The sequence below is a fragment of the Cinclus cinclus genome, chromosome 16, assembly GCF_963662255.1.
Source record: "Cinclus cinclus chromosome 16, bCinCin1.1, whole genome shotgun sequence".
In the NCBI taxonomy this organism is placed as follows: Eukaryota; Metazoa; Chordata; class Aves; order Passeriformes; family Cinclidae; genus Cinclus; species Cinclus cinclus.
Window position 1 is genome coordinate 13,312,878 of NC_085061.1, and position 23,483 is coordinate 13,336,360.

The 23,483-nt window shown below is 42.3% G+C and overlaps 1 protein-coding gene across 1 annotated transcript in view; it reads left to right on the top strand.

Moving 5' to 3' along the window:
* RBFOX1 (RNA binding fox-1 homolog 1) overlaps positions 1 to 23,483 on the top strand; it is a 1,143,703-nt gene that overhangs the window by 133,082 nt on the left and 987,138 nt on the right. The window contains exon 2 of the mRNA XM_062503892.1: positions 756 to 815. Coding sequence (XP_062359876.1) covers positions 756 to 815 — 60 coding nt within the window. The remainder of the gene's footprint in view (positions 1 to 755; positions 816 to 23,483) is intronic.

Sequence of the window (23,483 nt, forward strand, 5' to 3'; positions counted from 1 at the left end):
ACCTGTATTTAGACACTGTGGCACTTCTATCACCTGTTAAAAGCCCCTCCAAGCCTTTGTTTCTCTATTGCAACAACAGCAGAGCTCTCAGCTTGTTCTCATGCCAAGCCCCAAACTGTTTTGTGACTTGTGGAATGTCAGCTGGGCTGTAGGAGAAACTTCCTAGGGGGTAGGAAATGAGAGTTTTACATTGCTTTAGGGTGGACCTAGATGGAGACCTGACACAAGAATGGGGAGCCAGCATAGCCATGGGCCTGTCTCCTGCACAGCCTGTGCTCCAGGGGTTTGGAGCAACATTCACAGGGCTGCTGCTACGCAGGAAATGAGCCAAGGTCTCTCTAATGGAATAGAGTCATTTGTCATAAGATGCTGAGAGAATTTTGAGTGGCTGAGAAACTGTCACCCAAATTTCGTGTGCAGGCCTGGCTCAGGAAGTGCAGCGGAGCTCTTCCCCCAGGTTTGTGAAAGGCAGCAGCTGTGTCATCACCCTGGCTCCTTCCCACCCTCCTGCCCTCTAAAAGAGAGATCAGGCTGCTGTATTCCTTGGGGACCATGATGGTGAAACCAAAGAAGTGTGTAATTTAGTCAAAAGGGTCTAAGGAACAAGATGAACGACAATGAAAATCTCCCTAATCAAATGTTTTACTAATGGCACCTCTGAGTCTAATCATAGTGGTGCTCAATGTTGGTTTTTATTCCTGATATGTGAAGTGCCAACTATAACCTGACTATTTTTTCCCCTCTTCTCTTTTCAGGACTATAAATCTGATGTTATGACTCTGGTTTCCAGTGCCAAGAGCAGTCCTCAAGGTCCAGTAAGTAAAGTGTTTAGAGATTATAAGAGATTATGAGAGATTAGATTTTGTAACTGAGTTTGGATCTTCTTTTAAATTGTTCCATTCATCAATAGCTGGCACTAACTCTTAACTGTAACACTTTTCTGCTTTTGGAGTGACTGCATTGAATTGGCTTAAATGCTCTGTAATATGTGAATATATAGTACAGGGAGTATGTGAATATATAGTACAGGGAGTATGTGAATATATAGTACAGGGAATATGTGACTATACAGTACAGGGAATCTGTGTCTTAGCAAAGTGATGAGAATTGCTGCAGCTAGTTTCATTAATAGCCCCGTGGCTCTTTCTTGTGTGTGCTACAAGCTCCAGTGTGTGCCACCTCCACAGGCAGACTGGGCTCCAAGCTGAGCCTCGCTGCTGTGCAGAGGGGGACAACATCTGAGGAAATGGCAGGGCAGGGTACAGCTGCAAGCACCTCTGGAATTCCGTGTTATCGTGAGGAGGGCCGATACAAGAAGAGAAAGCAGAAGTTTGGGTGAGTTCAGAGCCATGCAAGGGCAAGGCTCCTGTTGGCTTGGAAACAGCAGGGCTGGACCAACAGGGAGCTGGCTGGCCTGAAGGCTGGGTAGAACCTGCCCTGTGTCTTTGCTGCATGCTTCATTTTACAGCCAATACCATCTTTTGGCAGGAAGCACGTACCACAAACTGAGGCTGTGCTGAGGTGTTCCAGACCTGATTTGCAGAGGGGCTGGTGATAGTCAGCACTGGCTGATGTCACTCAGAGTTAATCACTGTGAGTCCAGTTCCTTTAATACTTTTTTAGTCTGTCTAAAGCAGTAATATTGTTCTACAGGGCCTTTCCAAGTGCCTCTCCTGGAATGGAAATGATGCTACTCTGTGAACACTTAGTTTAGGTATTTCTCCCCCTCCCCCTTTTTCTGATTATCTAATTTGTATCCCCTCAGACTCGAGGTTGTAGGAGTGTGGATTTATGCCAGAATAAGGAAATACTCAGTATTTCAAATGTTTGGCAACCCCCTGTTCCCTGTTTGCAGGCATGATTAATGCTGTTTTAAACATGAACATCAAACATTAACAGTTCCCTGAAAGGAGGAGGTGGTTGGACCTCCTCCAAATGAACACTGTCTTTCACTTGGAAATTTCTGGCTTTGAAACTGCTTAGTCACACCAACGGAAATACAAAAATATCTTGAAAAGTGAAAATGTATACAAGAGATTTTTAGCTTCTGAGATGATTTTACAAGATTTTTTTTTTTTACCCCATATAGTAGGTTTTTTGGAAGAATATCTTTCAATAGCTCTTCCTGCACTGACACTTGCTGCTGGAACATCTTGCTGCACAAAGTCACTGCCTTTCTGTTAGTTTGTCAGAAGTTAAATTTCAGAATTATGTTCTGAGAGGTGGAGGTTTATTTTTAGAAGCTTGTTTTTTTGTGCTTCATATATTTGCATCAAAATTAGATTTGTGTTGGTTAAGAAGAAATGTTTTGAAGAATGATGTAGTGTTCTTCTGGCTGAATGTGTTCTCTAAACTTGAAAATGTTTTTACAAGTGCAGAACAAGATTTGATGAACACCTGTCCTTTTGTACTGAGAGTGTGGGATTTCTCAGTCAAACTGTCTCACAGAGTCCTCTCTTTTTTTTTCCTTTTTTTTATTTTTTTTTTCCTGTGACTGAATCCTTTTGTTGTCTGTATCAAAGTGTCCTCAGACTTTGAGGTAGTAACTAAATAAACAAGATTTCAATTGTCTTCCTTGAGCCTCAGTAACTTGGACTTAATTATTTTTTGTTTATTTTTGAGTGATAGAAAGAGTTCTAAAGGCATGGTTAGCAGTGCATTTTGATGTACTGAAGAGGGTTGTGAGGAAAAGGTTTCCAGCTTTCCATGATATTTCTTATGCCACACTACAATGGCATAAAAATAATGAGTTAGGAGTTGAGCTTATTGCTCTTGAAATTACACTGTCTCTGTTGTTGCTTGGAAAATTGTTTGTTGTTGTGATGGATGAGAAGAAATACATAGATTTTTCAAGTGTTGCCAGATCACTGCTTATAGAAGAGTCTGGTAATAAAAGGAGGGTTGACAGATGAGAACTCAAATGGACTTGAGAACGAATTATTGACTAATGCCCCAGTTGCAGAGCCTGAAAAGCTTATTTTTTAAAATTTTTAAATAATTGTTGGCTGCTTTTCCTGCTCTTAGTGACAGATCCTATATGAAAGTCTAATGCAGCTCAGGCTGAATTCACTTGTGTTACATCACTGAGATTGCTTTGAAAGGGCTGGAATCACTGTGATATCAAACTCTAGCAGGGAGTCAGATCTATCAAACTTCATGTTTCCTGATAGCTGGAGCTGCCTAATAGATTGTTTGTTAAATAATTCAAGATGTTTTCATTAAGCTGAGCGATTGAGTCTTTTAAAGCCTTTCTTTTGTTCTTAAATCTCATCAGGCAGTTGGTTGTACCTGCAGAGCTAAGAAAATCTAACTGAAGGAATTATTATTGGAAGCTTTAGGAAGTTGTAAAATTACTGGCTTCCAGACTCTGAAGGGATGGATTTGGGCTGGATCCTTGGATTTCTGTCCCTTTTTCCTATGGCTTCCTCTAAGTGCTGCACTTTTCTATCTGCAGCTTCAGTCTTCTCTTAGATTGCTTGAAATTCTCCTTCCTGCTTATTAAAGGTTTATATTTTCTAAAGTGCTTTTGCTTTTTCCCCAGTCTCCATTTCTCACACTCTTGTCTATATATTGGTATTTGATAACAAATATCATGTACTGTTTTTTAATCAAGAAATGTTGAGAAAAGGTAGTGGGAGTAAAATAGGACTCTTCAGGGTAATTCAGGAGGGACAGTAATGATTTTTAGTGAGAAATAAAATCGCTGCAAGAATTGCTGCCTGTGATCTGAATAGAAATGTGATAGTACCTGAAATTACTTCATCTCTGCTGCTGCTTCAGGAGGGACATCTATTAGCTGGGGATAATGGCTTGCACAAAAAAAAAAAGGTGGATTTCTTTAAATTTCAGATTCCTATTGGATGGAATGTGTGTTAGCATTCTTAAAAAAAATTAAATGAATGTGTCACTACCAGGGAGAGGACAATAGAACTGAAAGCAAAAACAACTCTTCCCTTAGCATCATCACAGACCATCTGGATAATGGGTTGGGTGGGAAGGGAGAGTCTTCTGCACAGGGGGAGAAGGGAAAGTGCATTGTGCAGGCATCTCAAATAGTAACATAGAGCTGATCTAGCTTGTGCCAACAAAAACAACAAATCTGGACAATATCTGGCTAAGTTTGGTTTTACTTCTCAAACTCATCCATAGAAGTACTGAAAAATAGAGGAAATCCCTTACAGCTCTGTCATGAGGATTGGAGAGAGATTCATGATGAATGGAATACAGCATAAGGGGAAAAATTTTACCTGAGATGCTTATTGTGAGAAGATTTTGTAAAGTTTTCCATCACATGATTGATTTGAGAATCCAGGCACATGAAATGTTGCTGTTTTAATGCACAGCAGATGGTAGAAGTCAGAAGCAGGTGCAGAATCCTGAGCTTTGTTCCTTCCACCTCCATATGCTCAAAGTGTTTTGCTCCCTATTAATTCCTATGGCTGTCTGTTTTTATCCCAGCAGTGGAACTGGCCCAATGGCTGGAGGTCATAGCCATTATTCCATATGTTACAGAGAATATTTCCAAATTATCTGGAAGTGTATCCTTGAAAATCCTCCCCTATCATTTAGAAGATGAGACAGTGTTACTATTAGTGCTTGTATAGGGAAAATCCTCCAATCAGAAATCTTACTTGGTGGTGAATGAAGTTGGGACAAACCAGCTATTCTTAGATCCAAACTCCTGTAACACACTGACACCTTTTCCCCCATTCCATCAGCCTGTACTCGCGTGTTGTTATTAAATCAGGTGCTGAACATTGTTTATCAGGGTTAACCTTGCCTGGAGAGGTAATGGTGTGGTGTCTACAGAGCTGGAGCAGATTTATTATTCCTAGAGAAGCAGATCTCCAGGATAAGTTGACACGGTTGAGATTTTGAGTTTTTCATTGATTAAAATTTAGTTAGGTGTCATCTTTTCTGGCAGGAGAGATGAAACTGAGAAATTGCCCTCTTCTTGTAACCTGCCTTCATTTCACCACTAGAGATTCTTCTGTGTTTGTGCTTTAGCCAAGGAGGTGAAAGGCTAAATAAAATAAGAATAAAGAATTTCCAGTAGCAGAAAATTCAAGTGCTAACAAGCAGGTGAATCCAGAGAGCTGCTGAAATGCCCCGTATGGTTTGATTAAAAGATCTTTGAATCTTATTGAATACTCATGATTCTGGTGTGGAAAGAAAAGCTGGGGTTGGACAGCAGCTAAACACAGAGACACAAGACATGTCTGAAGAACAAATGGGGTTGTTTTAAAAGGAATCGCAGAAGAAGCAAAGGACAAACCAAAAGCCTTTGCTGCTGTTAGTTATGAAATTTTGATACTTCTAAATACTGGAATTTAGTAGATGTTCAAGGAGGGGCTTGTGAGCATGCTCACAATCTAGAGAATAAAAGAAAGGAGATGAAGAAAAAGCAGGAAAAGGCTGTGTCTGCACCAGAGGCATGTGAAGCTGTGCAGAAGTTGATGTTTTCATCAGTTAGTACTGCCAGCAGAACTAAATTGGTTCTAGGATGCACTGTGCTCCCACAGATGGATACGAGGCACTGTAACAAACGGGATAAAAATGCATTCTGTGCAGTGGTTCTGAAATTTCTGCTTCTGTCATCCAAGTGAAACTGAAGGGGAAGTGATCATTTTGCCTTGCTTGGCCTTTGCATCTTAGTTTTCAGTCAGGATTTGTGAAAATGTGCTTGGGACTATTGGGAAAAAATGAATACAATTATTGATTTGCATAGAAGTTTTCACAGCAAGGCTCTTAACCATTGTATAGCTGACCATCAAACCAGGTCTGTTTAGCTGTGGTGTGGGAATCCATTCTCAGTCTTTTTTATGCATTTATCAGTCTTAGAAGCAAATAAATCAATACATCATTAATATGAAAAGTATTTATAGTTCAGTAAATATCTTTTTATTGTGGTTTTCTTTTGCATTTTACCCATATTAGCAGTGTTTGTAAAGTACTAATACTCAGGATTTGAAAAGAAAACAAAAACCAAACTTGAAAATCTGCTTCTGGAATCCAGCAATAGACTTTTGAGAATTCTGATGAGAATCAGAATTTGTCTGTCAGGATGAGGGATATATATTAGACAGTTCTCCCTGCCCATGGTGCCACTTAATAGCAGTACTGTCATTCGAACAAACACAGTGGGATGTGTATTAATTGGTGGGGATAAAGCTTGTGAATTCCAGCAGGAAGGGATGTGGGGCATAAGGAACAAGGCAGGATTTTCTGTGTGTGCTGACCAGAGATGTGAGCAGGGATGGAGCCGGTTTGGGTACGGGGGATGTACTCAGGGATGGAGCTGGTTTGGGTACGGGGGATGTGCTCAGGGATGGAGCTGGTTTGGGTACGGAGGATGTGCTCAGGGATGGAGCTGGTTTGGGTATGGGGGATGTGCTCAGGGATGGAGCTGGTTTGGGTACGGGGGATGTGCTCAGGGATGGAGCTGGTTTGGGTACCATGGATGTGCTCAGGGATGGAGCTGGTTTGGGTACGGGGGATGTGCTCAGGGATGGAGCTGGTTTGTGTACGGGGGATGTGCTCAGGGATGGAGCTGGTTTGGGTACGGGGGATGTGCTCAGGGATGGAGCTGGTTTGTGTACGGGGGATGTGCTCAGGGATGGAGCCGGTTTGGGTACGGGGGATGTACTCAGGGATGGAGCCGGTTTGGGTACCGGGGATGTGCTCAGGGATGGAGCTGGTTTGGGTACGGGGGATGTGCTCAGGGATGGAGCTGGTTTGGGTACGGGGGATGTGCTCAGGGATGGAGCTGGTTTGGGTACGGGGGATGTGCTCAGGGATGGAGCTGGTTTGGGTACCGGGGATGTGCTCAGGGATGGAGCCGGTTTGGGTACGGGGGATGTGCTCAGGGATGGAGCTGGTTTGTGTACGGGGGATGTGCTCAGGGATGGAGCTGGTTTGGGTACGGGGGATGTGCTCAGGGATGGAGCTGGTTTGTGTACGGGGGATGTGCTCAGGGATGGAGCTGGTTTGGGTACGGGGGATGTGCTCAGGGATGGAGCTGGTTTGGGTACGGGGGATGTGCTCAGGGATGGAGCTGGTTTGGGTACGGGGGATGTGCTCAGGGATGGAGCTGGTTTGGGTACGGGGGATGTGCTCAGGGATGGAGCTGGTTTGGGTACGGGGGATGTGCTCAGGGATGGAGCTGGTTTGGGTACGGGGGATGTGCTCAGGGATGGAGCTGGTTTGGGTACCATGGATGTGCTCAGGGATGGAGCTGGTTTGGGTACGGGGGATGTGCTCAGGGATGGAGCTGGTTTGGGTACGGGGGATGTGCTCAGGGATGGAGCTGGTTTGGGTACCATGGATGTGCTCAGGGATGGAGCTGGTTTGGGTACGGGGGATGTGCTCAGGGATGGAGCTGGTTTGTGTACCGGGGATGTGCTCAGGGATGGAGCCGGTTTGGGTACCGGGGATGTGCTCAGGGATGGAGCTGGTTTGGGTACGGGGGATGTGCTCAGGGATGGAGCTGGTTTGGGTACCATGGATGTGCTCAGGGATGGAGCTGGTTTGTGTACCGGGGATGTGCTCAGGGATGGAGCCGGTTTGGGTACCGGGGATGCACTGCGCGATGCCGAGGTGCCATCTAGTGCCCGCGGCACACAGTGAGCGCACAGCCCGGCACGGCCGCTCCTCCCTCGGGCTGCTCCCGGAGCACAGGCTCAGCCACTCGCACGGTGCTCAGAAATCGGTGTTTTTCTGAAAAATGTTTTGCACTACGCTGAGCTTGTGCTGCGCTGAGCGTGGGACCCTGTGTCAGTGCCCTGGCTCTGGCAGACGCTGCCGCTGCTGCCTCCCAGCTCACCCAGGCTCCCTTCTAAGCCTAAAATATAGTTTTGGTGAGCTTGGTGCGGTAGTGCTCTCCCCTGGCAGTGAATAGATGTAATAATGGTAGAAGAGAAGCTTTTTGAATATAGAACATTCAAATTTTTGATTTTTTAAACAACCTAGAGTCATTCAAACTTGTGAGTATTTGTATGTTTTTTTTCTTCCTGTTCATTATTGAAAGAAAGATATTATTTTTAAATTGCTGCTTAAAAGTATCAGTTCCATAAAATGTCTGGGGTTTATTGTTGGGACTTTTTTTTTTTTTTTTTTTTTTTTTTTACTTTTAGTGGGAAACCATCAGTTTGAGAGAGACTGAAATGAGCTACCACATGCAATGGTTTTTGCTGGTAATAGATGTGCTTTGTTTGGAGAGAGTTAAATCTGGGAAAAAATCCTATCTGAAGCAGTTTAATTTTGTTCCAGAACTAATCTTTATTGTGGATTAGGTGAGAGTGTGCAGTGGAAGTTTCCTCTTGGCCATGTTAACATGAGTGGGGAGGAAGGTATTCTTGTCTGTATAAATGTCAGATGATAGGAGGTTTTACAGGCTACAACTTTGACATCTGAGAGTTCAAATCAGCAAAGTCCAGCACATCTCAGGTTCCTCTGGAAAATGTCTGTAATCAACTTTTCCGTATTTACTTAGCAGAAGCAGAATGTTCTGATGTCACTGCACTTTCCAAAAGTGAGAGTGTATACAGATGGGGCCATGGCTGAAGGGATGATTGGATAAATGTCCTCACATCACAGAGCACTTGGATATTCTGCATGTGAGCACTCTGCTGGGGAAAGGTCAGAGCATTTGCTTCGAGCAAATAGCAGGAAACTCTCAGCCCCAGAATGAAGATTTGTGGGTACCTGTTTGAATAGGCACATCTGTGTTTGGATATTTGAAACATAAATGCAAACTGGGTGCAAAAATGGAAACAATTTTCAATTACCACACGTGGAGATTCCTGACTGTACTAAGGGTGAAGACCAAACAGCTGAAAATAGTGTGATATTGATCTCTTCCCTTGGCTGTTTGTGTAGTTCCATGGGAGCTGTGAAGGAAGTATTTGTGTTGAGGGATAGATTCACTTCTGAGGAGATGGCTAAACATCCATTTAATGCAGTGTACTATTAAAAAAAATGCAGGAAGAAACAAGCTCCCCAAAGCAATCCTGTAGTACTGATGTTTTTAAAAAAGGAAGGGGTTATGAGAGTGATTGAAGCAATTGCAAGTTCTGCCTGTTGCTCATCAGTGTTTTCCAATTTGCATCCGAAGAAAACTGCCAGTAATTTCCTGCCTAAGTAAGATGAAAAGTGTTGTTAAGAGCACAACAGTGGTTGTAGTTGGTGAGAGTATTGTGCATGATGCTTTATTCCAGTGTGGCCAGTAACAGGTATTATGAACCTCTGAGAATGAGCAGATGTGCAAGGATCTTTATTGTGGTCCTAAATTTCCCCGACTTGGAACCTAGATGTAATGGCTTGCTTGAAACTTCCATTTTTGCCTTTAATAACCATTGATAAATATTCTTCCTAAGTTTTTATTTAAATAGGTTTTGCACCTGCACATTTTTGGGTGTCTGAAGTATTTTTAGTTCTGTCTTTTGATCACTCAGTTGAATGGGGCTTCTCCTTTCTTGGGGAACATACAAGTTTTTTATTACTACAGTTTTTTACCACTGTTTTGTTTTAAATTTACACACAACAGTGGAAGAAATCTGCTGGTTTTTTTTCTATGTATACAAAAAGCCATAGCAGAATAATTCAGAATTACAGTCTGTGTTGAAGTGTCTGTTTAATGCCACATGATTTTTAATTATGTAAAAGCCACTGAAAAATCTCCCATGAGTGAGTTGCCAGTGGAATGTTTATGGTGAGTTATAGCTGTTACTAATGCCAAATATTGTCAGAGTAAACTGTGGGTTTGATTAAACAGTTCTATAAAGATGCTATCAAGGCCTCAAGCATCTGAAATATGGAAAACAAATGTGTGAAAGTACCAGCAAAGAGAAAAGTAAAACTGTGAGGCCTGAAGTAGATGTGCCAGAGTGTGGGAGTATGTTATTCCATCTTCATTAATAAAGCACTTCATGAGCGCAGCAACCAAATGTGAGTCACTGACATGAAGGCAAGGAACTAGGACTTGAAAGAGATTGAAATCTGATCCAAGAATCCTCTAATAACAGGAATGGATTGTGATGTTCTTTTGCAATATGGGAGAGAGCTTGAAATGCCTGTTTTGAATTTTATTTTTTTTTTTGGTAAGCGGAGTCACAACTCTAATATTGCTGGGAAATTCATTACCTACAACTGGACAAGAGAGCTAACCCCCAAGTGAATGTTGAAACCCAACAAGTGAAACAAAGGATTAACAGAGGATTTTGATAAATGGGGTGTAGAGCAGTGAAATGAGACTGAAAGCCAGAATTGCCCACTTAGAGAGGGAGTTTGTCCCAGTAAGACAAGCTCACATGGACTCCACCTGCACCACGAGCAGTGGTTTGTCTCTGGATCAGTGAGATGGAAGTTCTGGGGTGAAAACATCAGTGGAGAAGAGAAATACACACGGGGAAAATGACATCCCCGTGCCCCACAAGTAAACATTTTCTGTTACCTCCACTGACATAAATATCTGAAGGGTTGAAAATCCGTTCTAGTATTCACAATGCCTGTTTGCTCATTAAGTGAATTAATTCCTACAGAATACTGGGACGAATAATAAATATTGAAGTGAACTCCTGCTAGCATCATATACTGTGGCTAATCTTCCCCCTGAGCTCATTGGGAGAGTGCAGGTGTAAAAGCTAATTAAAGTTAACTAAACTCAGATTATCTTTTTAAGCTGGCAAAACAAGTTTTTCCTCTTTGAGTCAAACTATACTGTTTTCATATTTTTAGTACAGAATATAGATTGGTATTTTTAAATTGAAAAAGTAATATTTTTACTTAGCAATTAAATTACAATAATTATTTACCCTAATTGGAGGAGAAGAGTCAATGTTTTAACACAAGTCTTAAAAGGTACTACATAAAAAGAAAAGCAAACATTTTCAATTTTTAATTAACATTTCCTGCTTTCTGCTTTTTAAATCAAATTCTGTGCAGAAATCTATTGTTTGCAGCACTGTATTAGAAGACAGAAGGTCAGCTGACCTATTTGCCACCTGTATGTTTTGAATATTTTATATTGTTAATAGAATTACGGGAAGGAAAGAACTTACCATGTAGCAACAGATGAGTAATGTCAGGGTTTAAGTGAATTTCTTTTTCTTCCCCTCTGGCAGAGCAGGTGCAGTGTTATCAGCATGAGCTGGGCTGGGGCTGCTGCTGGACAAGGGGCTTTGTCCTGAGAGGCTGCTCTGGGAATTGTCACCCACGGGCAAGGAACACAAACTCCCAATGCCATTACAGAGCACTTAAATCCCAGAATTTCCCCAGGATGAGAAAATTCCCAGGGACGCTTTTCATGGGAATTGCTCCGAGTGTTCTCTGCACAGCTACAGGACCTGGATCTGTTACAGCCCAAGGTCAAGGCTGAGTGCAGCCCAGCAGGATTGAGAACGTCCCACTGGAGAGGGGGAATTTCAAGGCTGTGTCTGCCTCAAGCAGTCCTGGATCCCTGGCAGTGAATATTTAAATATATTCTGAAGGGCAGAAGTCCCTTTTTCTTCACCTGCCTCGGGGTGTGAGAAATGCCCCTTTTGTGTGTGATTTTGGAGAATGACCCCAGCAGCAGATGTCAGCTTAGATGAAGTATTTGTGAAAGACACATTTGTAGCCTTCAGGTGTTATATCTCTAATACCTTAAAAACATTTTAAGGCTACAGTGTGTGCCTGCTGTTAATGTTAATTTCAGGAGTCTTTTTATCTTTTCTCCTGGGTCCTAAATATGTCTTTATGAATTCCTTTAGCCCTGAACTGACATCTCTCTTCTTCTCAGTTAAAAGTACATTTATTCACTTGAAAGAACGGGGACAGAATCATTGTCACAAACGTATTTCCTACATTCTCTGATTAAAACTCAGGTGGAAGCCAGGCATGTTTGGATATCCTCTATCCTAGCATGTAGCCAGGGGCCTTTTACTGCTCTATACAAAATGGACTGCTTTTATATGTTATAGGAAAAAAATATTATAGCTAAAGGAGTGATTTGTTGCAGCTGTGCAGCTGGGCTTTGTGCAAAGGTAGCCAGTGCTTTTTATTTTATGGAAATATGGCACTAAATCTTCCAAGTTCTCATTTAGACTATTAAAGGAACTGTCATGGCTCACACTCTGGTGATGGGTCATTGCAAAAGAAAGAAGCTGTGCTCGGTGATTTTTGTGGTACTTGTGGCCATCTGGAAGTAGAGCAATTTAGAGAAGAAAGCCTCTGTCCTCTTGTGTGTCATGGAATGCTACAAACCCATGGGTGTCATATCTCCACACCTGCTAACCAGGTAACCCTTTTGGTTGTATTTGGGTTACAAAAAGTAAACTATTCTTCATGACAAAACCATGGAATGAGTATCTGGTCTCAGGGGTGTTTACATCTCCATTTGAGCCATCAATACCCTGGCAAAAATGCATCTCTTCACTCAGGTTCATCTGTGTGAGAAGTGTTGCATGAGAAGGGTGTTATTTCAGCATCTGCTCTTTGTGAAGACTTCACAAGGGCCTAAGATGCCCCTGTTTTGCTTTAGGGCCATGGACTTTGTTCAAGTGGGCTTGTGATTTGTTTCCTACTCAGGATTCAGCCTTTCTGTTTCCCCTTTCCTGAGGGACTCTGTTAGGAAATGCTCTTTGAGCAAAACAAAACAGATGAATAGGTTGCAACCTAATTCATTAAGCCAGATAAGGCAGCTTTCCACGCTTGTATTTTTTTCTCCTTTAAAAGTAAGTTGGAATTAATATTTTATTTTTCATAGGAAAAGTTACATGTGTCCTTGAGCCCAACTAACAACCAAATCTGATGAGGGAGAGCCCTTCTGCTTTTAGTACGCTGGTCCCAGCATTCTGGATTATCCAAGGTTTGTGTTAACGTTAGCAGAGGTATTTGCTCTCTAGACCTGCAGGCATCAGGGTGAAGTTCTTCCTGATAACCAGAACACAGTGTCAGTGTTTTCTGCACATCCTCGTGTTATCTGTGCATTATGAGCAGTTTCAGAGTTGGTGCCTGACTGATTTCCCAGTGAGTGTGATTTCCATGTGCTGCTCTGCCCAAGCCATCCTGCTGTGGAGCAGATGTGTATTCTGCTCGGCAGAACCCACATCCAAAAGATGGCATTTGCCAGGATTATCCCAGGTTGCTCTGAAAAGCTGTGGAACTGATTAATTGTCTTTGTTTAGGAAGCTGGCCAGTGCATAAAGAACAGAGTGAAATATCCCACTACCACTTGTGTAGGAATTATAAGACAAACCCCTCTGAACAAAAAAAAACCCGACCAGTTGTGGTGGGAAGTCCCAGCAGGGGATAACTGGAAGTGTACAGGGTGCACCTTCCTAAATGAATGGCATGAATGGAAAGCAGGGAAAAACTGGTTAGTAAAGCAAATGGTGGGATTTGTATTTTTGAAAAGGGAATACACATCCCAGCCTGTGAATGTAGTTAAATTCCTGTGTCTCCTTTAGAGAAGTGAGCTGTAGACAGAGAAGGTTCTGCCACAGACCCTGGGTTATCAAAGACTCTGCTTGGTCTGGCTGCTTCAGAAGTCTTACCTGCAGCTGCAACCCCACAGAACCAAACTAAGGCATTGCAGTGTTTCACTGTGTTTGCAAAGGCCTGGATTTCTTGTGCTCTGTCAAAATAAGGACATCTCTATTTGGCCTTCTTGCCATTGTGAGTGATATAACTGGAAGTGAGAAATAGAAATGAAGTGGCTTTGCAGAGGTCCTGTTCTCACATATGGATGTCCTTTCATCTGGTTTCATCCCCCTGTGCTTTTCTGTTTTAATTAATTCTTGAGTTATCTGAGGAATGGTGCTGTCAAAGGAAGTGAGTTTTCTGAAGTTCAAATCCTGGGAAAATACAGATTTTTAACACCTTTTTCCACTTCATCTGTAACAGTACCCCTATACTACCATGCAGTCTTTGTGTACAAAACCTTGTAAACTTCCTTTATTTTCCCAGGATTAGACAGGGAAACTCGTGTTTCTCAAAGTAAAATGTTTATCTGTCCCGTGTTGTTATTGGTGTGGTTTTTTTGGTCTGTCCACCCCCAGGTTTGGCTGTAGTAATGTAGAACATACTTCCCAGAATGAATAACTCTGAAATCCCCAGTAACCATAGTAAAATCCTGTAATTTGCCCTTGACTTCAAATAGCAAGATGTGGTTTCACCAATTCCTTATTAGCTGTATTAGCAGTTGGCATAATTTCTACAGGCAAATTTGCTGTCCCCTTAATGATAAATGGAGCTGCTCTCCCTTTACTTAACATGCTCTCCCTGGGGACTATTATGGTGTCAGCAGCATTTTGAAAAATTGCTGCAGAAATAATGAGGACAGGGAAGTATGTTTGTGCCCCTTTCATTCACCCACTTCTGTCCCTTTTTTACCTACTCTGTAGCCCTCTCAGTCTTGTCTGAGCCACTTAAAGAAGGAAAATGCTGGAAGATTCTTTTTCAGTGGTATTTCCCCTGTCTAGTTTTGCTTAGAAATACCAGTTGAAGGTTGGATTAATTGGGATGGAGAGGAAAGACTTTTGTCTCTTGATTTGTTAGAACTTACACCTGATTATTTTAAAGAGCATTTATTTTCGTGTGTTGGGTAACCTCTAAATGCTTGGTGCCATCAGTTCTGCCAATTGCTCCTCTTTACAATGAGGAAACCACATAAATGTAATGAGGGAGAAGAAATGTGTATTTTATTTTTGGCCAAACAAAGACTTGCAAATGCAAGAACTGCTTTTCTGAATGTGATGGTGCTCTTCCATAACACAGAGACACTGCGTGGGGGTCGTGTGTATCATTAAAGATCTTTTTTAGGGCACTTAAATATTCTGCATTTTGTTCAGAGCTGTGAAGGTTTAGGATTGAGTCCCAGAGCCACAGACTCTCCCAGTGCATGTTGTGCATATATTTAACCTTCAGCTCAGACCCTTTTCCCTCTCAAAGACCTTCCATTTCAAGCCTTGGACCTTATGTTCTACATGTCCCCTGTAATCTAAAAGAAGTGCTTTGCTTCTTTTTATGATGTGTGGATCCTGTTTCTCTGTCACAGTTGTGTTCCAATAAATCAAGAGTGAGACTGTGGTCAGTTTGCCCTCTTCAGGCTCTGAGCTCTGCTGCTTCCGATTGGGGAAATCATTGGAATGACTCTGACAAGGGGCTCTGGGGCTCTACAAGTCCCCCAAAAGACACTTGTTTATGTTTTTTACTTGTTTGATGGCTGAACCAGTCTTACAGCTGATTACTGAAGTGATTCAAAATTTACCACTACTGTGTGGAAAGTGTATGGAGAAATTTTCTTTTGAAAAGGGAATACGAGCAATACTGTGGCACAGCAAGCCTTTAGCAGGGGATATTGGAATGAAAACCTTGATGCAAACACCCCTCCAGCCCCTGGGGTTGGACTGCTGGGTGGGTGCAGGGCTGCAGTGAGAGCAGTGCACCCTTCAGGGGTGGGAAGGGCACAGGCAGATCAGCTCAGATCAGGCTTTACAATTGAATTATAAGTGATATTATGATAATATTATAAATGATTTACAAATCATGTTATAAATGATGTGTTTTAAACACAGAGTGTACTCGGCTCAGGGGGTTGGATTTGTTCTTTCCCCGTGTTTGTCAGAAGGTGAGCACATGAAGAAGGGGGGTGTGTGCTCTGCTGTGTGTGACTGAGCATCATTGCTCTGTGCTCTTGGACACGCAGGTGTGGGGCAGTGCCTGGGAGCTGGGCTGAAAGCAAATGCCAGCATCCACAGATGGGAGATGAGACCTCCCAGCTGCTCCCTCAGGTGTGGTGCTTATCCTGGGAGAAGCACAAGGGAATGGAAAACTCTGGAGCTGCACTGCTCCAGCTCTGCAAGTCTGGCTGGCCCCTCTGTGGTTAGCCTGAGACACAGCAATCACCAGAGACATAATTTTGTTTTGTTTTGTAGTTAAGAATTAAATTGAATAAAAGTAAGCACAGATCCTCATGTTTTAAATACACTGACAAATGTTGTTTTACCACTGGCCCTAATGATGCATGTTAAATGTTTACCTTTTCAAGGCATATCACTATTTCCCAATGTCAAATATAACCTTTATTACCAATAGACAAATTGAGGAGCTTGTGAGGCTGGTTATTCTCACAATGCAAATTTCAGAGCAAGTGGAGCCCATTAACAAAGATTAGCAATGCAAAAAGGCAAAGTTCAAGGTAAGGAAACAATCCAAACTTTTCCAAAGGTAAAACTTTGTGTTATTGTGGTCCAGCTATGTGCATAATATGTTTTCTTTGCTTTCTTTTCTCCCTTTGGAATAAATTGGCATAGAATAGAATGCTATTTATGTAGAAGAATTCAGCATTTTAGAAGAGAAAGTAACTCTTAGGACACTGTGTTTTGCTTTTTAGAGAGCTATGATTTCCAGTCCATTGCAATATTAAAATAGGCAGCTATTTAATAGTTTAAAGTGGTGAAAGAAAAGAGTTTGCTCTTGAATAGGAGCATTTATGATTACAGAGGGTGTTTTTTTAATATGAGAAGGGAACATGCAGGGGAAAGAGAATCCTAGCTTGCAGAAATTGAAAAGTTTTCAGTGATGAAAATTATGCCTTTAATTTCCATCCATTGGCAGCCTTATTACTGTAATAAGGCCAAGACAAGGGCCTTTAACCACTGCACTTTCAGCTTTTGTCTTCAGTCATCACTGAAGTCTGATTTTGAAATTATGTTCTCCTTTTACAAAGGCTTCATTCTCTGAAGATACTTGAACATGCTGAAAAGATTGTTGAAATTTTGGATACCATGGTGAATTAATTATTGTGTGTAGGGTGTGCTGTGATGTTGCTGCTGCTGAGTCTCTGTTCTGAGCAGTTCCATCTCTGCAGTTAATTTTAAAAGCAGTTAATCTCTGCATTTACTGTGTCATCAGTTGTCATTGTGACTTCGTCTTGTAAACACTTCAGAGTGATGAACTTATCTTGGTTTTGGGGCTTGGCACAACTGGGTTTTGATTCTTGAATGAAATAAGATACTAACAGACTCAGACTGTTATCAGAAGACACAGACGCTCATTTTAACGATTTTTTTCTTATTCATACTTTTATTCACTTGCTTTGCTCTATGGGTCCTGAGTTTTGAATCCCTCCTATAACATCTCTGCCCCTCTCTTCCAATGTTTGACCATGTTCCTGATTACGTTTGTTTTCCTTCTTTCTAGTCAGAAGTTCCTGTGTATTCCAGGCTGTGGCTGTACCTCTCATTGCTGTGCCCCTGTGTCCAACTCTGGCTCTCTTTCCCAAAAACTGCCTTTAGGGAGCTGAAGTGAGCCAGGGCTTCCATCAGGTGCCTGTTCCCAGGGCTGAACCATCCCAGCTGTGTCACTGCTCAGTCCTCAGGGCTGCAGTCCCTGATTTTCCCAAGCTCTGCTGGCTCTGCTCTGCTCTGCTAAGGTCTGCCCCAGGCTGTGAGGCCCCAGACTGGGCACACGTTTGGGTTCACAAGATCTGAACATTAGGAAAGGGTCATTTCTCCAACCTCCGTCTTGCCAGGTCCTATGACACCCTCCTGACAACCATGAAAACACTCAAGTTTACTTTGTTTGCCCAGTCATAAGGAGCCTGTCATGCACTTTACTTTTTCACCTTTTTCTTTGCTTTTTTTTCTTTCCCTTGAGACAGTTTCTAGTCCCAGCTGATGTTGGAACATAGAGGTGTGGACCCAAGAGCCCAGGGAGCAAAGTCAATTAGAGGTGATCTTTAATCTTACAGAGATAGCTTTCAAGGTACTTGCAGCCCCCATGGAATTCTGGAGATGCAGCACTAGAGATCCTTTCCTGGCTCTGGATGAATCCTCTCTTGTGAGCTGTGGTGTTTGTGCTTGGCTGGCAGACACTGAGGAACACCTGGCAGCATTTTTGGTGGTGTGAATGGAGGGTGTCCCTTGCACTGACTCTTAGAGGCAAAGCACAGAGTTCAGGAATGTCTTTCTCAATTTAATTCCCCCACTCTGTGCATTTTAGGCAGAGCTACCTGTCAGTGTGGCCCTTATTTCTAGGTTGGGATGTTCAAATCAGTTAAAATAGGAAGGTAAATAACATCAAGTAGCCAGTTCAGTGCTGGGTGCCCCAAGGGCATTTTCACTGTTTCAACAACACCAAAAATAAAGTGATTATTCCTGGAAAGTCTATGTGCATGTGTGTGTATGGATGTAAACTAGTTTCGTATTATTCTGTGCATGAGGAATTGGGTGTGGGTTAGGATCTGAAAGTTGATTTTGTGTCTTTTAACAAGTGACAAAGAAAACATTTGTTCTAGTGACAAAGAGAACCTTTCAGCAATGTGTTAATACAAGCTTTAAGTCCTTTCGTGTATTTTTTGCTGTAAAAGAACAAAGTTAATGAAGGGAGGTAATCTTTGGTCAGAGACTGAAAAAGCTGATGTGATGTGATGCAATGATGATATTCTGCATTTGGTTATTTTTTTGTGAAATTGTGTTAAGTGAATACATTCAGGCTCAGAAAGATGCACTGATACCTCTCACAATGTCCAGAGGCTTTCTGTTTTTAACAAGATCCAGATTTATATTATTGATTTTGGGAAGTGCTGAGTTGCCATATTGCAAATACAGAAATAGTCCAAACCTGCTCAGTTCTGCATAAACGACACCAAAACTTTTTTTTATTTAGAGATGTGGGAGCTCTCAGCTAATGTCCCTTTTCCCCCCCATTGTACTACTTGCAGTTTATCTCTGTTGTTTACCTAGATAACATTCAAGTGGTGCCAGAGGTTGTGGGACCCTGCTGCTGTTGGTTTCCTGTGTTAAAGCAATAAAGGACAAACCCTGCATGGCAGAATTCAGCTCTTGCATTACTTGCAAGCTGGTGCCAAGGAGTGCTCGGAGCTGCTGAGCAGGGAACACTGGCACTGCTGCTCTGCTCTCTCCCTGTCAGGAAGCAGCTGGACAAAAAAAAAAAATAAAAGGGAGATTTGCAAACAAAATGTGGCATTCCTGACATGGCCTCAGCAATTTTTAGTCTTCACCTTTGGTGATTCTTGTGGGATCTGTGTGTGCACTGCAGGGTGACTCTGCTGAAACTGCTCTCTGGTACCCTAGTGAAGCTCAGACCCAGCTGCTCTCCCTGTGCCAGAACTTATGCCTTTTGGGGCTACTTAAAAACACAGGCCAGACAGAATTAAGAGAATAAAAAGCAGGTGTATTTATTGAAGGGCCTTCAGGTACATTTAGGGCAGACAAACTCCCCCCCCCAAAAAAAAAATGGATGATGGGTCACAGGTTTTCACAATTCTATAGGTTTGGTCCATTTGCCTATTGGGGTTAATTTTACAATTGCAGTTTCAGGTAATGAAGTCGTTTCCCTCAGGTTTGCTGCCCCCCAAGTCCCTTTAGGTTACATTTCTCAGGGCCTGAGGCACTGAGGTGTCCTTGATTCCCAGCCTGGAGAGGAATTGCTGTGTCTGACCAAAATGGGAAAGCAGCAGCTCACACTGGGTATGGAGTTTAGAGCTGTACACTAAAGAGCTGCAGGATTGCACATGTATGAAAAATGGAAAAGCTCAAATCCTAAGGCATCATCATTCCCCTGGTGCTGTTGGGAGAGCTGAAGTGTTTGCTGTGGAGAGATCAGGCTGGGAGCAGCTTCTCCATCACCTGCACACACCAGTGGCCACTGGTCCCTCCCAGAACAGAACTTGGAGCAGATTTGAGCCACTGCTTTGAACGTGCTTAGTTGAAAAAGCATTGCAGCTTCCTGCAATTAAACATGGAAGAATTAATTATAGTGGGGAGAAACCCATCCACTTTTGAGTTTCAGGAATGATTTTTAAATGTGGAAAAGGATGTTAATCACCACAGTGGTGATATTTGGGGGCCTTATTTAGTGCTGCTGGCTGCCTGGATAAACAATACTGCACAATGTTTATCTCTCAGTCCATCACTCAGTTGTTCTCCCTGTCTCTTTGTCTCTTTTCCCACATTCTGATATTTTTGTGTTTCAAAACAAAGGCTCTCACTTATTTCAGTGTGAACATTTTAACTATGCCAAATGTAAATTTGCCTACTAAACACCCCACTGCTCTCAGAACAGAATGGCACTGTATTTTTTTTTCTAAAGAGCATTGAAAAATGCACTATAATTTCAAGAGATACAAGACAGCCAATTTCAATATGAGTCAGATGAACAGGTAGACCCAGTTCTGCTGTCAGTGTGCCCTGCCCAGATCTTGTCCTCTAGGAATGGTAGAACTTTTGTTCTCTTACTTTTCTCATAGCAAAATAAAGTAAGATAAGTTTGCCTTTATTTTGTTTCTTTCCCCACAGCTTTATGATTATGATTTATGAAAGCAAAAGGATATGGCAATGGCTGTTTCCCCAAAATTCTAATTTTTCAGCATTCTGGAAGATGAAAAATAGTGTTTGCTCAAGTTCTCTTTACTCTGCCTGTTCTTCTAAGTCTGAATTTGGAATATGAATCCATGATAAAACTCGAGCACCTTAGATTTAATTTAAAGATTCTATAGTTGGAGAATTGAAATACTTTGCCAGGGATTTTTTTTTTTCAGATGCTGGTCCATGTATACTGTGAATTTTCTCCTTTCCAAGTGGAATTTATTATGTAGTGGCTAGAATTAGTGACCAAGAGATTTCTTCTTGTTATTTATGTGAATAGATGGTATTTCCACTGAAGGGACCCTAAATTCTTTCAGTCCATTAGCACACATGAGCAGGAGCTTTCTGGAAAGACAAAAGAGGTACAAGGAATCTTTAGCAAGGATCTAACGCAGGAGAAAATCTCCCAAACCAACACATTGAAAAATATGATGACAGCAATTATTGTCTGCTAAAACTGAGAAACTGGTAACGATGAATCAAGGCCCAATATCAATTTCTAGGGCAGGACTAATGCAGTTCTATGGCCAAATGGGATTTCTCACTCTCTGCAATGAAGCTTGCAGTAAACTGGCAACGTTTTACCCAGGAAATGCAGTAGCTGCTCCCCTTTGTGAAGAAGGCAGTGTCCAGCTGTACACCTTCCATCTGCACATGCACCATCCTGCCCTTCCTTTAAAAGGTATTCTCCCCACACCTTTTCTTTCTCTTTAAAGTACCAAGCAGGGGGACTGTTAGCAAGCTAGATCTCTAGCAAAGTATATTCAATAATGTGCAATATAAGGAAATATTTAATTGGCACTGCTTTTTAAAATGCCTGGCAGTCTCCAGACATTAATTTGGCAAATGCCTAAAGCCTGAATAATATTTCTCCAAGCACTTTAAAAGCCTAGGGAGCACAATGGGAAGATCTGGACCATTAAAATAGTTAACTCAATGTTTTAGTGTTTGAACAGTAACAGAGCTAAGGTAGGACTGAAATTCTAGGATCGTTTCAAAGTGTCTCTGTCTCATTTCCCTTTATAGCCTCATGCAGATGCTAATCCATCATGTTGTTTTGTAGGACCTCAGAAAGTTTAAAGGTTGTTTAGTTGGTGGAAGTGCTCAGGGTGATTACTTCTAGTTTGCTTATTCTGCACTTTTTTTATAAAACAGTAACATTTTATGCCCAGTAAGCTCTATTACTCCTCATTTGTTTGTAATGCTTCACGTCACACGCAGGTGCCAGGTACCTGGGTTATTATTCATTTTTGAAAAATGCTTAGCACTGTTCCTTGCACTGCCTCCTGCAGCAAACAGGCTCTGATTGATGGTGCTCAGTCCCTGCAGCTCCCCAGGCTGGGGCTGCCAGTGCCACTGTCACAGCTCCCAAAAACAGCCCACAGACACTGCTCCTGGGCAGCCTGAGCAAGAGTCTTCTCATTTGGATGGAGTTTTGGAGTCATGGATGTGTTTTTCTTTAGGAAAGTTTGGTATATTTAATACTTTATTTTTATGTAGGTGTCATTTATAATTCAAGTGGCCAAAATATTTTATTGAAGGATTTATAGGAGCATTATCTGATTTATTAAATCAAAGAATAAATTTTATAAGTTTTATCTGGTTAAGTGTAATGCAGCTTATTAGATCATCTATTAAGAGACTCCAGGTCATGTAGCTCACCATGTAGGTGTTTCTTCTTTAAGCCCATGAAAATAAGCAGTGATGGGTAGTGATGACAGGCACTAACCTGAGACTCTGTTGATTACCATTTCTTGATGTGTTGGTTGGGATTGAGAAAGGGGTTGATTTTCCCACCAACCTACAGCAAAGAGTGCGAGCTGAACCCCAAAACTGGGAACTGTGCATTATGAGAATGAACCAGTAACTGGGATAGAAACAAACTCCTGCTGTGGGGTTGAGGCCAGGGCCTGGGCAAACTGTATATGATTAGTGTCTTTAGCAGGGCAGGGAGCAGAGTGAGGCCTTCTTTAGCACTCCTGAGGAAGACACTCCAGGTGCTGTTTGTGCCTGTGCAATGCAGCCTCCTCGTGTAAAGGCACCTGCTGTTGAATTTTCAGTGCTGAATCCATTAGACCTCATTAGGGGGGTGGAAAGCTTTGGAGAAAATCAGACTCCATTATCTCTGTACTTTCAGATGCTGGGAGAGGTAATCTTTAAACCTCATTGCTTTATTCAAGCTGTTGTAATGGTACAAAGCCTTTTGCTCTCATTGTCTTAGAGCAGTGGAGGAGTTTAAGGAGTGATGACAGGTTAAAATGGAGCAAGGTCAGAAGGTGAGTTATTGCTCCACAGAATGATAGATTTGGTATTAGCTTGTCATCTCAGTTCTTCCAGTGAGGCCACTTTTTCTAAAGCCTCCCTCAAAGCAAAGTATTGCTGAGCTGGTTTATGTCACTCCTGTGACATGGCTGTGGCTGGGCACACCATTTCATGGGGCAGCCCTGCAGGAGCACTGGGCTCTCTGCTGGGTGTCCATGGGGAAGTCTGGGGAGCAGAGGGGAGGATGGGCTGCCCCATGCCAGAAGCAGACTGTTCCTATCAGTACCAGGGAGCTCTCCTTGCTGTAGGTTGAGTCCTGTATCCCTCTTTAATGTGTTATCACGTGCTGTTTAAATAGGAATTGTGCAGCTTATTCTTTTATTTTATTAGGAAGAATGCAGATGAAGTTGACACCTGCTAGGAACAATCAAACCTGCTAAACTGATGTGTAGGGAGCCACAGGAATCTCCTTTAGGCTCCTGTGCTTCCAGAGCCTGGGTTTGTACAGTGCCCTCCACAGTGACTCACCTGGCTGATTGAGGGGCTCATGAAAACCTCTGTCAGGGACTGACATCTGTACCAGCAGCTGACAGGAGGGAGGGAGGGGGGAAAAGGAAAGAGGCTGAGGCTCTGTGTGGCTCTGGGTTATGAGTTTTAATTGTTTACAACATTTTCCTGAGTTGGGCATGGTCCCATGAGTGAAATGAACAGAAAAACAACCATTTGTGGTTATTGGGCAATGCATGAGTAAGAGAGCAGAGATTTTTTTTCCTTAATTCTAAAGCGGTTCTGCCATTTTAGGGCATGTTTATATGATGTACCATGAGAGATATGAAGAAAAGAAATGGGGAA